Source organism: Xylocopa sonorina, chromosome 8 (assembly GCF_050948175.1).
Source record: "Xylocopa sonorina isolate GNS202 chromosome 8, iyXylSono1_principal, whole genome shotgun sequence".
NCBI lineage: Eukaryota > Metazoa > Arthropoda > Insecta > Hymenoptera > Apidae > Xylocopa > Xylocopa sonorina.
Window position 1 is genome coordinate 3,892,219 of NC_135200.1, and position 14,164 is coordinate 3,906,382.

Genomic DNA, 14,164 nt, shown 5'->3' on the forward strand with positions numbered 1-14,164 from the left:
CGACTTGTAAATTTACACGCTCCACGAGGGTTGCAAAGAGCGATCGTCCTTCGAGCGGATGAAAAAATGGCGACACGAAACAATTTGTCGCATACGCGCGTACACTCTTGGAACAATTACGCGTTGGTACAAAAAACTGGAGCATATATTCGAATTAAATTACAGCGGTTACTACGACGAACAGAAGTTGAGACTCTGCGTTATTTAACTCCGTTAAAAAACTCCGAACGAAAGTATTCGTCGCGCGTTCCTTCCAGCAGTGGGATATTCGAGCGTAAGAAATGCGCGCGATTAGCGCGCGGTGACAAAAATGCTGGGGGAGCCCGTAGGAAGTATCGTCGAGCGTCGTCTCGGCGTATAGAAGCGGGGAATATCGTGTAACTATCGAATTAGCAAAATTCTTGCATACTATCGCCGATGGCGGAGGAACAGGGGCAGAGACCTGAGATGCACGCAATGATTCCGCGTCGTTCCTACGAGCCGTGGGTCCTAGGCGGTAGCTGGAGCGAGACGATCCTACAGGATTGTCGCGGGCCCGAACGAGACGGCGCGAAGCCATAGTCGAAGACTAACGAAGGGTGACGGAACGAGCCGAGAGGACTTTGGTTAACGAGCGCGAGCGAGAAGGACCGAGGTAGCCGCAGCGTGGGCCAAACGGAGATGGAGGACGGAGTCACGACAGACCCAATGGGGGGAATCGGCTCTGACGCTAACAGAGAGGGTCACTGATGACGGTGGCGCCCTCTGCACGGCCCACTCCTGAAAGTAAGGTTAGTCTGTCGCTAGCCGTTCGAGGACGATACACGTTCTGTGTGTGCCTCTGTCGACTTCACCCTTTCAGTCCACCACCGGCTGTTGAGAATCCGCGCGAAAACAGGTGGCTACGCGACGTGACATTTGGATCGTGCTTCGAGAGTGAACAATTCGCATCGTTCTGTCCAGGATTTTCGACGGGATTTCGCGTGACGTTCTCAGCTCTGAAACGACCCGGCAGTATATCGATACTTGACGCGTGTCGAGATACCCACCACGAATCTTCGACGTTTAAAGTCCAGTCGCGCCGGAGGATCGGTCAGTGGTGGTGCCTCGAAGGATCTTGCGAGGTACTCCGCGCTATCGTGTGAAACAGTGTGTCGAGACGAGAGATAACGTGCGATCGGGAGTATATTTCGCGATGGAGTGAATAAAAGTTGACAGAAGTCCTCTGGTGAGACAGAGGCAGGTTTGGCAACGCTTCGTACGATCCCTCCGGCAGACCGTCATGGGCAGCTCGTCGGCGATCCGACGTAACACAGGATAGAGGCAATTTGCGCGAATTTAAGAGAATTTAAAGTACTCGCGGCGCTCTGTCACGCGAAACGGATCAACATCGGTGGAATCGTGCACGGATTCTATCGGACGATTATCGTCGAGGTGAAACGCGCCGCGGCGACGAAAAGCGACACGACCGCGAGCGTGAGAACGGAGCGGCCACGTTTCCCCGTGAGACGGGGAACGGCTGAGATACACAGTTCGATCCTCTTCCCCTCTCCGTACCCCGTGAACGGAGTTTGTTTTTCCTCCCATTTAAACGTTCACTTTTATAGTTTATTTTGTTACACGCTTTGCATATATAGTTTATTTGATCTGCGCGAGCGAGCACCGTCGACGCGAGTGCTCGTCGGGGTGTACGGATCGGTGGTATCGACGACACCACCGAGTGGAATCCTCCGAGGACTACATCTGGTCGTACGGACAATTACGTGCAATCGTGTGGAACGCTATGCGCCGACGGCTCGGCCAATTTCCAACGGTTCTCTTATTTTAATCGACCGCTCGACGTGTCCCCCCTTCTCCCTTCTCGAGTGCATCATACGAGACGAGAATCGAAAGAGGATTTCGAAAATGGAGGCAGCGAGCATGACCCGCGCATCGCAGAATGGAGAACAGCGTACGCCAGTGACGAAATCGAGCCGGTGATAAACAGCTCCGGAACACCGGCTTAGAAGAGACACTGCCCCTCGCTGAAGCCGCCATTTTTTCTTCGTACACCTTTTTACCACCCCAAAGAGAACCGCCTCGCCCTGTGTCGGATACTTGTTGCTCAACGACTCTGTTCTGTTTGTGATAGGAAAACTAGTGCAATCGACGCCGTGTGAACTTGTGAATTTCGATATTATTATTTTGCATGCACCGTGTGAGCCGTCAGTGTGAGGTGTGCGCGGGTGTGTTTTATTTTGCCGCAGTGCTCTGTAATTGGGAAGAGAAGAGGGGAATAATAGTAGAGGTTGTTTCGAGTCGATAACGATGGTGGTTCTCGGAAATGGAGTGAACACTCGGCGAGTTTCCGTCAAAATATGAGGAGAGCATCGTTCTACGACCCGAGGGAATTGATTTCGTGCGAAAATGTATCTGACGCGTGTGTTCTTGGTACTTCTGCTGGCTGCCAGCTCGAGGTGCGTTCCTTTCGTTTTAACATGAAACTCGTGCATACTTTTCTGCGATAGGTTATTGCATTTCTTAGGTTTACATTTCTTTTCTTACCCTCTAAGCAGTTTAAGATGCGCGAAATATCGAATTTGAGTAAGCAAATAACTTGACAAGGGAAGCTATTCGGCGGGAAATTTAAAACAGGATATTCTGTTGAAAGCGTACTGTAATGCCCGTGCGAAATGCGTAGTAAAATGAGTTTCGTCAGATAAATAAGTGCTCAAATAATCTAATCAACATCTAAATATTTATGTTCATAATATTCCAAGAAATCTCTATTTACATAGGCGATACGCACGAATATACTATAAACGAATGATACGATACAAAATTGATCTTTCGCTGAATTTGCAAGATTTGCAATTTCTAAATCCAATCCTTTGAATCTCGAATGCCAAATATCGATGTCTCTCTATAGTACATATCTTGTAACATAACTTCTATCGTTAAATATTAATTTGTTGCGGTCCCTTTGAACTTTTTTTTCATTACGTTCTGTCTGCTTAAAGCCAGTAACTTGAGTATTAATACTCGTGTAAGTTCACGCATTTTAGTTGTCGCCTGGATGATGTGTATAAATATGCGCGTAAAAAGTATCGCGTTGAACGTAAAAAGTTGGCGCTACGCTAGAACCGGTATCATAAATATTGATTGTTTTAATAGTTAACTTGGTTCATTGGTCTCGTGTTGCCTTGATGAGAGTCAATGAATCGGAGAACTGTGAGAAATCGATCGGAATGATTCGTGTTTTCATCGAATGTTTGTTAATGTAAATATACTTGATTACCGGTGGGTTTTTAAACCAGCCTGAAAACAGCTTTCATTTCACACGAGGTGATTGAGATCTTGTTCCATAGGCTATCGTCTAATATTGTGCATCAATAAAATATATCTAACTGTACACGATACACAACGTGTCTATTTTTTAAAAATCTCTTTTTCCATCGAGATGATGGAAATGTTTCGCATACACTACGAGTCGTTCGACTCTCGCCAAAGAAACGAGCGAAGGCTTTTCTAGGTGAACCTTCGTTTATGAAAAACTTTTGTGACTAAAGGCGAGATTAGAAATAATTTCAGATTCAACTTCAGATTATTCATATACAAAGAAGATGTTAGAAAATCCCACGTTGCTATATACATGGTTTGTTTATACTTATTGATCGTTCAAAACGGATACTCGAGGCAGTTATAAAATTACCAGAATTATTTATCATGAAACGATACAATTTTACCATTGTACGTTTAAAATATTGTATAATGATTTTGTAACTTTATACGAGGAGCAACATTATATAATTTTACATCCATAAAGTATCAATACACATGGTTATACGAGATTTGAGAATTTTCTATCACGTACAATTTACGTATCGAACATCTCAATTATTTATTACACATTTCCAGTGCGTGCATATAATACATAGTATAACATTTTAAGATGGTAACAGCTAGCAACACAGTGTACGTAACATAACTCTTGGCGGTTCCGCGTATCTGATCGAACCTGCTGGCATCATCGCGAGTAAAATCGCTCGCTTGCACTTTTCGCGATGACCCAAAGAAGCTGTTCGCCCTCTCCCTTTCTATCCGTCAGACAGCTCGTCCAATCCGCGGGCTGTAATTAGCTCTCGAAGACTTGATCAGCCGGACATTAACTAATAATTTATCGCCTCTGTCGATCGCGATTCCATCAGGCCGTTTAATCGATCAGCCGCGTATATTCGCGGACGCGCGCAAGTCGACGGTGGTGTTAACGTTCCGTTTCCTTTTTCAGATGCATGTGCTCGAGCGGATACACTGGCCAGAATTGCGAGAACGAGTATATTCCCTGCGACCCATCCCCGTGCAAAAATGGAGGCACGTGTAGCTCGATCGACGGTTTGGATTACGAGTGCAGCTGCCCGGAGGGTGAGTTTTCAAATTGTTTCTCCGTTTCAATTATTCGCCGCCCGTCTGTCTCTGGGGCATAGATAGCGTTACCGGTTTAAGTTCGATCAACGTTGCTCGTAGACGTTCACCCTTGAACTATTAAGCTATTGCGTGAATTTAACACATTGCTGACCAGTAACTTTTCTGAAAATTTCCCTCATGTGGCCGGCTATTGTTTTGAAAGCGCATGTGGAAGTAAAACGATATAAATAAACTTTAATAAATTTTATTTATTATCCAACTCTTAATATTTCTTTTTCGTACGATAAAAAGTACAACAATCATCTACGTGTGGTGTACCATTGGTACACCACAAGTTTTGCAAATATATAGGGTCTTGGCCAGTCTTATAAGACACAACTCGAGGCATGCAGACCAAATAATTGCACTACAAGATTTCCAACAGTGCGCCGTGAAAACAATAAAGATGCGGAAAAAAGTTTATTACGAGTTTACTCGTGGGTGGTCAGCAATGTGTTAAAATGTTCAATTTCGAACTTATTGTTAGTTGCTGCAGAAAATTTCGTGCGAGATTTGTCGTGATATTTTTATTCAGTTCGGTTGAATTGTACAGTTATTTTGTTTGGGGTATTTAAAAATTCCAGCTCCAAAATCAGTCGAGATCGCAAAGAATTGCCATCAAATCTTCTGAAAGATAAAAACATATATATGCAATATTTCTCTGAACTCTGTTATTTTTTATATGTACGGGAAAGATATTCTCCGATCGCAATATAAAAGTGGTCGAACTTCAATCCGTGTACGTTATCGCGACGATTTATAGTTCTACCAGTCGAATAAGAATATTTAGTACACGATCTGTTCGAAAGCATCGACTTCGATCGCATTGCGGCGAACAAAATAAAGGGATTTCGGACTCCATTGTCTCGTCCGCGTACTTGTGTATAGTTTCCCATAAGAATGTCGCGGCGCAGGAGTTCTCAAGCCTCCCCCGCGATCCTCGCGGTCGGTTTTTCGCGTGTTTCTCACGAATTGAAAAGATCGACAGCGCGCGCCTCTCCTTGAACTGGTTCTCGCGTAGAGCCGCGCGGAATGCGCGCGCCCGAGGAGGGAACAAAAGCGTCCTGAGCGAGGAGTCCGCCGATTGGCACAATCGGAGCGGGTCGCCGAACGAATCGCCGTTTCGGCGGTGGCACGACTTTTCGAAGAAGCCGCGTTCCACGTTCCACTCTGTTTACCGCGTCAAGAAAGTCTCTCTCTCTCTCTCTTACTCCCTCGTGGTGGCCCGTTGCGCAACCTTGTCCCAGGAATGGATGCGTGCGTCGAAGAGAGACGAGACCAGGCGGGCAGAGGTAGGCAGAAGGAAGACAAAAGAGCTCGTCCGCGAGGCAATGATTAGCCGGTGCAACAGGTACGACTTAAGCCAGGGGTGGTGGCCATTTATGCGCGTACGTACACGGTGGATGGTTAATGTAAAGCCTAGGGTCAGCCTAGCGTGGCCTTCTCGCTGGCCGGAACACAATGCGTGATCCTGTCGTTCCCAGGCGGACCACGACCATGGCGACCCCACCCCACCTTCCACGTCCCTCTCCTTCGTCTTTCACGCTGCTTTGCGTTCGGTCGCGCGCGCCTTTTCCCGTTAAAAGAAGCGGCCGGCCTCTTTTTCCACCCCCGTGCGTCGGCTCTCACAGGTTCCTCGGACGCTTCGCCGACTTCGCCACCGTTTACCCGGTCTATCGTGTCAGAACGTTCCCCCGCGTTCAATCGTCGATGGGGGCGGATAAGTGGATACGAGGATAATGAACGACGTTGCGGACAGTTTTGTTTTCCCCTCGCGTTCATGCGCTTGTACGACTGTATCGTTGGACAACGCTATACTTAATACACTTCGAGCTAATCAATGAATATGGAATCGTATAATTACAATTTCGTCTCCAGATTTCTTATAGAGAAATACTTGAAAAAAAAAAGAAGACAGCGAACTCTTTTGAACGAGTCTCTTCTTCTAGTTCAGCGTAACGCCAGAGAATTCTTAAGAAAACCCGTTGAAACGCCACAAACACACGTACTCGTGCCCCGTTACTACCATTACCGCTGGTGAAAACTGCAATCGACGGAACAGCGTTTCGGTATCGCGCAGCGCTAAAAAGTCGTCCAGAAAACGGCACTTGCCCGTGGCTCGTGAATTTTACGACCCCTCGTCCGTACAAATTGCCGCGTTACGTCGCGTCCGCGATAGCCGAGCATCTGTTTAAGCCGCAGCGCCGCTTCGAGATCGCCGGAAGGGCGCCACGGCTGGTACCGCCGACCTCCTAGCGCTGCGCTCCTCCGCGGATTTCATTCCGGTCTCCCTTCAGGCGTTCGGCGGTTCGTTCGCTCGTTTTAACGAGGCCGCGCTCGGGGATCGGCTGCAATTATTTCGCTGACGCTCCGGGCGACACGGTTTCTTTTCGAGCGGGCAGCCGAGGCCACCGATTCACTCGTTACATTTCCGCTCTCCACCGGCCAGTACGCGACACTCCAATAAGCGGTGAAAATCGAAACTCGTAAAAGGCGTGTCTGGGATCACGTGCTCCTAATGGCCTGGAGAGAGCCCGTTCGAGTTGTTCCTTATAGAGACGCCTGGACGGGGCCATAACTATTCCGGAATCCAGACGTTGCCGAGGGATCGTCGAGTTTCCGCGGCTCTTTCGTACGCGAGTTTGCGTATACGCGTCTGATCGTCCAGCGTTATTGCTCCAAGGAAATTTCCTCGTCGCGCTCGTATTTACCCTCGCGCGATGCTCGTTTCCGTTGCGATAATTATTATCCGGATACTCGAAATTTATCGCTCCATCTCGTCGTATAATTCTCTCGGAGAATTTCGTTACGCGATTCCTTTCTGCCTGTCCGTCAACTTGCAGAGAAAGAAGGACGCAGTCGGGGATGAAGCTACATTGCTCGAGGTATTTACAGGTACCTCGTAACCGTTCTACCTAGAATGGTTCAATTTGCAACTCGAAGCTGACGCGGCGTCAGTACTTCGATGGTTCTCCATTTACGCGCGTCGCTCTTCTTTCCCTCGACGTTCTTCTTCGCACCAGCTGGCTTCGATGTTCGTCGAGCGCACTGGTTGCTACGTTTTTACACCGTGCACGGTTGCTTTCCGCGTAAGGATAGCCGTTTTAGTCGTTCTCGAAGGACGAGGCTGTAACCGTGCTCGGCTAACTACAGGATTCCTAGTTTCCTCTTCGAACTCGACTGGATTCGGTCGCGCAGGCGGTCGTAATGGTTCAATTTTCAGCGTCTCGCGTTCTCCGCGTTTCTTCCTACCCGGTTCTTCGTGTACGTAGCACGAGCCACCTCGTATTTCCTCGCCCCACGACACCGCGTCTCCACAGATTCACTCTCGATACTCGTTCCTTAGGTAAGGGGGCACATTTTCTGGTTTGCGCACGGAACGTCGTCGTCCCTTTTGCCAGGGACGACCTCGAGCGGCCGCAGATTTCCCTGGCGGACGATCCGATCGCGCCTCCTTCGTTCCATTCCGCTAATTAGAAACTGCTCTATCGAGCGCCGGCTAAACGATTAACCGCACGCCTATAGATTAATCGGCTGAGAGAGATAGAAACGTGCACGAAAAGGAGACGAGCCGAAGGCACGCTCGTTTCCTCGGGATACATACGACGGGGTTGCTTGCACGCTTCCAGTCCTCTCGTGTTACCCTCTAAATTGAATCCTCGCGCGAGTTACGGTGACGACGCGACGAAGGTACAAGCGAACCAGCACACTGGGCTTTCCGTTCCACTCTCGATCTTGATATCGTGCGCTCGAACGATTAAGCGTGTTTTTCGTTTTTTTTTTAATTTCTTTTTTTCGCCCTCGAATAAGCAGCGATTTCGTTGGGAGTTTTATGGCGGTTTACGAGTTTGGCTACTGATCGGTATCGAACATCGGGGTTGTATTTACTGCAGTGTCAACAGTGTTTTCCGTAACACGTATTGGAAAAGTGTTTTTTTATTTTATGTACGTGCAAGAGATCCATATCTGGCAAATGTTGGTATTCTTCAGCGAATGCCAGCGTTCGCATAATCGCCTGGTGTGCGTACGAAATATTTGCTTAATATTATTTCTCGCTTACATTGGTAAATGGTGACATTTAGTTGTGCATCGATGGTGAATGTTGAATAAAAATATTTTTATTACGTTATGATAAAAATGCAATTTATATATGTCAAAATAGGAGAAAGCTTGAGTAACGGTGCGTGTAAGTGAACTGTTGAACTTAAGAGGAACAGTCATTCTAAATGAGAAAGGAAAATGATAAATTTACACATAAATTATAATAATTAAATTATGTGACAGATTTTATGTTACAACTGTATTTAATATTTGTTTAGTTTTCTGTTGTATAGTGTAGAATAAATTTTGTGGTTTCTCTTTGGTTGCGTTTTCTTGGCTTCTCGTTTCGACATGTATAATAAACCAAGTATTTGCTCTTTCACCAGCATACCTGGTATCTGTTGATATTAATCGAAGAATATGGACGATCCTCAATCTTAGTCTTTCATGTTAACATGTACACTATGTTTATTACAATCGTTGATAGATTCTGACAATGGTTCAGATGAAAAAACTACCCTTAACTGAAGAAAATCGTTCTGATACAATTGTAATTCGATTGAATGTCCCTATTGTTTAATCAAATCGAGCCATATATTTCCACTTCCTTGTGCAATATCTAATATTAAACAATTTACAATGGCTACTAAAAAGCCCAGTAAACTAAAAATTAGAAATCGATTAGTCTCTTCAACGTTCGTGCCTCAGATCTTCCTGACTTTCCTCATTAGAAATTCGATTAGCACGATCGCAGACGCTCAGATCGATGATTTATCGCGATTACAATCTCGCATAGATCGATACGCGATTTTGAACGCGCGATATCCTCTGATTCGAACGACTCCACGTCTCCGCGCACGCACAGAGAGAGAGGAGCAGCTCTTTCGCGGTCGGCTCACGTAAATTAAGTTCAATTAAGTCACGTTTGATTCTGTGTTCGCCGGTCGCAGTCGATCGGGGCCGGGATCGATGTTACGCGGCGATCGTGTCGGAGGATCGCGACGCGGAGGCGCGGCCTATGTCGCGGGGAACGCGAGGACGACGGTACTCGCGCGTGTTGCGGCGAAACACGTCGAGGAAGAGCGTGCCCGGACGGTTATACGCGTTCCAGCTGATTTATGCCAACACGCGAGCGTAAAGTGCGTACACCGGCCAGGGGAGCACCGGCTGGGGGCCTCGACAACGGAAGAGAGTTAGGGGCACGCGTTGCTTTCGCTGTTCCGGGGCCCCTTCCTCTCGCGCTGCTGTTACGCAACCCGCTTTTACGCGCGTGATAATGCGCGTTCCGAGGGGATGCGAACCGAACTGCTCGAGCTTAGCGCGCGTTTCTCAATCGACGCTAACGTTGAAGCGTCTTTTTGGGTTCTTTGCGATTTAAGGCATTGCGTTGCGTTCTCTTTGAGTCATTGATTTAACTGTTTTTTTGTAATTAAATTTTTTTTATGCAAAGGAAGTGGTTTCGACGGTGCTTGCAACGATTTCATTTGCAAGCATCGATAAGGTATGAGAAAGTGTTAAATCTTCATTACATATCACGAAGTGAATTGATCTGACTATTACGACCGCAATCTCATCCGCTAGGCGAGCCATTAGAAGATTCGTAATTGGTTATTATCGATCCTAACGCTGTAACGTTTCGCCCCGTTCCACCAGCTACATGGAACGAGATTGTATTACACCGATTTCATTAATCGAACGTATTAAAACCGATTAGACGGACGTTGCATACCGCGAATCGATGTCTCATAAATACTAATACAACTAATCGCATTGCTTGTATCACAACGAGGAACGTATCAAACGTTAATCTAATCGGTGCAGTGAAAATCAGTAAGCTCAAGCAAACTCCGTTTTTTCATTGCGTATGATACTCCCACGGCTGGTATTTAATCACGTTGGTTGTCTGAAAATCTCGTATCTCGGAAACGAAGGAATCGCGCGTAGAAAAAAGCCCGCGAAGTCGAGGAAGAGGGGCGCCTCGATCGTGGCTGAAGACGATCGTCAATACGGTGTTTCCTCGGTATCTCCGCAACGGTACCCAAGCTTTATCACCCGAGCCGGATCCTCCTCGCGGCCTACGCGCCCATAATTCGCGTCTTCTATCGCGCATCGACGCGCGGAGGACCTCGAGATTTATCGACACCTCCGCGTTACATTGTTCCCGTCCACCGTTCTCGCGTCTTCGACGCGCTTTTAATTAAAACCGTCCACCAGGGCTGCTCGCCTCACCTCGCGTCCCGTCCCGTCGCGTCGAATAATTAATCGGGCAGGAACATCTGGCCGCGAAGGGAGCGTGTACGGGGGACGCCTAACAAGTGTCCCTCGCGGTGTACCAGTACCCTCTCGCGCATTGTCAAGGCTCGTCTAACTCTATTCCAGCTCAGATCTCGACACCTAGCCTCTCTTCCCGCCTCTCGTCCCATCGTGATCCTTCGCGCTTCTCAGCCTTGTCCTCGTAGGTGGCCGACACGTAGGTGCGAGCGGATGGCTGAGAACACGGGACACCGCGTCGCGTACTGGACGGGTGTCACAATCTACTTTTACACGGCCACGCTTGCTCAGAATGAACGGTTCCGCGCTTTCTTACGTTTTCTGCCGTCCTCTTCTTTGGTTTCTCTTATTTCGTTTCTTTTATTCTCGATCGGTGAGGCGGAGGTCGAGGCGGAGGATTCGTAGCCGAGCTACGAACGATGCAGATGCAATGCGATTGGAATTGAAATTTCGCGTGGCTCGCGGTACTTCGTTTGACCTAATGGGGCTCTTCATGGTTTGTTCTCTCCTCATTTGCAAGGTAATCATTGTTAGCGTGATGTCTTTTTTTTGCTGATTACGACCGACGAGATTGTTACGGTGTTAAATGGACGTTGTGATGGACGTGTTAATGCGGCTGACGGTAGCGCCGCGGTGATTTTAGCGTTATTGCGGCTGGAATCGGGATGAAAGATCGCGCGCAGGGATTGTGGGATTGCTTAGATTGGCTCTCTGATAAAAGATCATTGCTGTGGAATAAAAGAGTGGCAATCAGTGGCAAGAATTGCACGTTTCGACGAGAAATTTCCCTATTCTGTTACTCTAATTCGTTCATCTGTAATTTCCTTAACTCTCCAATGTATGAACACTTTATTCATCCAACGAATCTCCAACAATCTTTATGCAATTGCTCGTTTGCTGCGTACATTTTCCCAGAAAAGAACCTAACGAATCTCTTTTGCTACACATGACACTTGTACCAGATCAAAATTCATCCAACAATCTTTACGCAATTGCTCGTTTGCTCGAACGTCTTCCCAGGAAAAAAACGCAGTACAGCTTAAAAATTTCGCCACGTCGATCGTCGACCGCGTTTAAGAGCAGCTCGATTTTTTCACGCGCCATGGGCATCCCTCTGCGTGTCGTACGAAGAATGGATAAGACAGTCGGAGAAAGGAGCTTCCGCGGGACACGTATCATCTCGGTTGACTCGACGCGGAGTCGGGACAGTGACGGATACCGGTCGTTGTTGACCGTGGCTGGCAGCAGCCGCGAGAGTATCGGTATACCGGTGGCATCTCGTTCTCATAAAAGCTGGCGTGGGCACGATAAATGAGTCCGCGCCACGGAACTAGGCAAGCTAGAGCTTCCACGTCCGTGGCTACTCGTCTCGGTTATTCGAGTCCCCCGTTCCGCGAGACTTTGTCAGGGTAATAGAACTATTTCCTTCGGGAGGCTCGTATCAAATTTCGAGCGATCCCCCTACCTACGCGGGGATGCTGCGCCTACCCTGGACGAACCTGATCCGTAATTGTTGAATCGGTTACTCAGCGAGTAAATTCGATTTACCGTGGATCCTTTTATGCGCGATACGATCGCGAGCTTCTGTTGTGACTGTGGCGTTTTCGCGCTTTTAGAGGGAACTTGAGACGATCGTCTCGAACATTTGGACTTTCGAGGGAAGGGTTGGGTTGCGCACTATTAGCGAATGCTATTTCTTCTGTACTACAATTAGAACTTGTACTTAATCTTCATTTATTCGATGACTCATTTGGCAAACAGATTTTCAGTTATTTTGTTTTAAATTCGCAATATTGCGGAGGTTGTTACTCTCAGCTCGAGGAAATCTTTCAATGTTTATCGTCCCACCCTTGTTCCGTTCCCAGAGGAATTCCACGAATCCCAGCGATCCCCAATTGAATCGCCATCGGATCGAACGGACATGTGCGACGACACCGCTTTCGACAATCGCGGGATAAGTTTAATCGGCGGCCAGTTTTCCCACGATTCCGAGCGAATCGCACAGATGCAACAGTGGCTGGCGAACCCCTTTCGGGGTTGCGCCTCGCAACACCCGGGGGAATTCGGCGAAAATCGGGGCGAGAGATGCATAATGCAGAGGGCCAGGCAGGCCGCTCGTAAAGCATAAGCGGCTCCATTATGTCGTGGAAGGTGAGTCGTGACAGGGCCGTATCCACGAGTGCCACTCGACCACAGCTCTCTCCCTCTCTCTCTCTCTCTCCCAAACTGTGGTATCGTGGTCCCTTTTGTCCAGATCTCTGTCGCTGTACGAAAAAAAAGAGGAACAGAGAGCGAGAGAGAGAGAGGAGAATGATAAATCCACACCCACGCGGGTGTAAACCGAGCTCTTGGGACGCCGTGGAGCAGACGTGGTAGCCGGAGGAGATCGACCGCGCCCTGCGAGCTCGCGTCTCCTTCGTATCGCCCTTCGCGCGTGGATATAAATCTGGATTAATTTAATGCATCCGTTGAATCTCAATAACGATAGCACGCGGACACGGTGTATTTGCGCGCGTACTCGAATGACGAGCGGGAGCCACGGCTGCGTTTCGATCCGGGGCGACGATAATAGCGACGCGTCTCGAGAAATAAAACGCTAGGGGTTGCGACTGGTCGCGGCGTCGATGCGGTACGAAGATCGCGGGCCTCGTTCGTTGGTAATTTGTTCGTATCGCGGACGAACAACGATTTGCGATGGGCGTTTCATGGGGTCGCAGAGTTTATTCGTTGGAATTTAAATCGAGGAGCGTATACACGAAGCTCCTGGTTTTTTAATATCGTTTAGTCGATCGTTCATTAATTCTCCATATCGTCTACCTTGTTTTCTGCATCGTTGCGTTTTGTTTTTAACGAAACTGTCGAAGTCGTGCTAACAAGTAGTTTTCAACAAAGTTAATAGATCTTGACGAATAGCGTATCAGAGATTTCGGAGAAGAATCATTAATAAGCCTGGAAAGAATAGCTTGAATCGTTGGAATCGCTTAGCAAACGCCGTGTAAAGTAGTAGCTCGAATTATGAAACTAGATCGCAAAAGTCGAGCCAACGAGAGATCGTTGGAGTGGAGTAGGTTTGTAAGAGAGTTATTCGGTTCGACCTCGAGCGGAACGATTCGCCGACTAGTGATGAAACATTTGGTAGAATCAAGCAGATGCAAAGGATTCTCCGGGCGAAACAATGGGTCCGATCGATACGGCGAGGGTGCAGCGGGGGGGAAATCGGGAGAGGTGATCTCCATAGAAAGGAGACCACACCCCGTAGAAGGAGACCGCGCTCGCTTTAGCGGCCTGCTGGAAGTCGTTCCAGGGACCCACAAAGACCGTACAGAGTCATTGACTTGCTCGTAAAGCCGCAACGCGGTGCGCCAGTACCTTATTCTTGTTTTTCTCCTTCCACTCCTTCTACTTCTTCCTCTCTACGCCTTCGTAACCC

The 14,164-nt window shown here is 47.9% G+C and overlaps 1 protein-coding gene across 4 annotated transcripts in view; it reads left to right on the forward strand.

Moving 5' to 3' along the window:
• N (neurogenic locus Notch protein) overlaps nt 1-14,164 on the forward strand; it is a 245,395-nt gene that overhangs the window by 102,528 nt on the left and 128,703 nt on the right. For 2 of the 4 annotated variants that reach the window (XM_076899547.1, XM_076899548.1), the window contains exon 5: nt 4,247-4,380. In XM_076899547.1, the coding sequence (XP_076755662.1) occupies nt 4,247-4,380 (134 nt within the window). Of the gene's footprint in view, nt 1-2,183; nt 2,436-4,246; nt 4,381-14,164 lie in introns of those variants that run through there. The other 2 variants (XM_076899550.1, XM_076899551.1) reach the window with 2 other exon arrangements.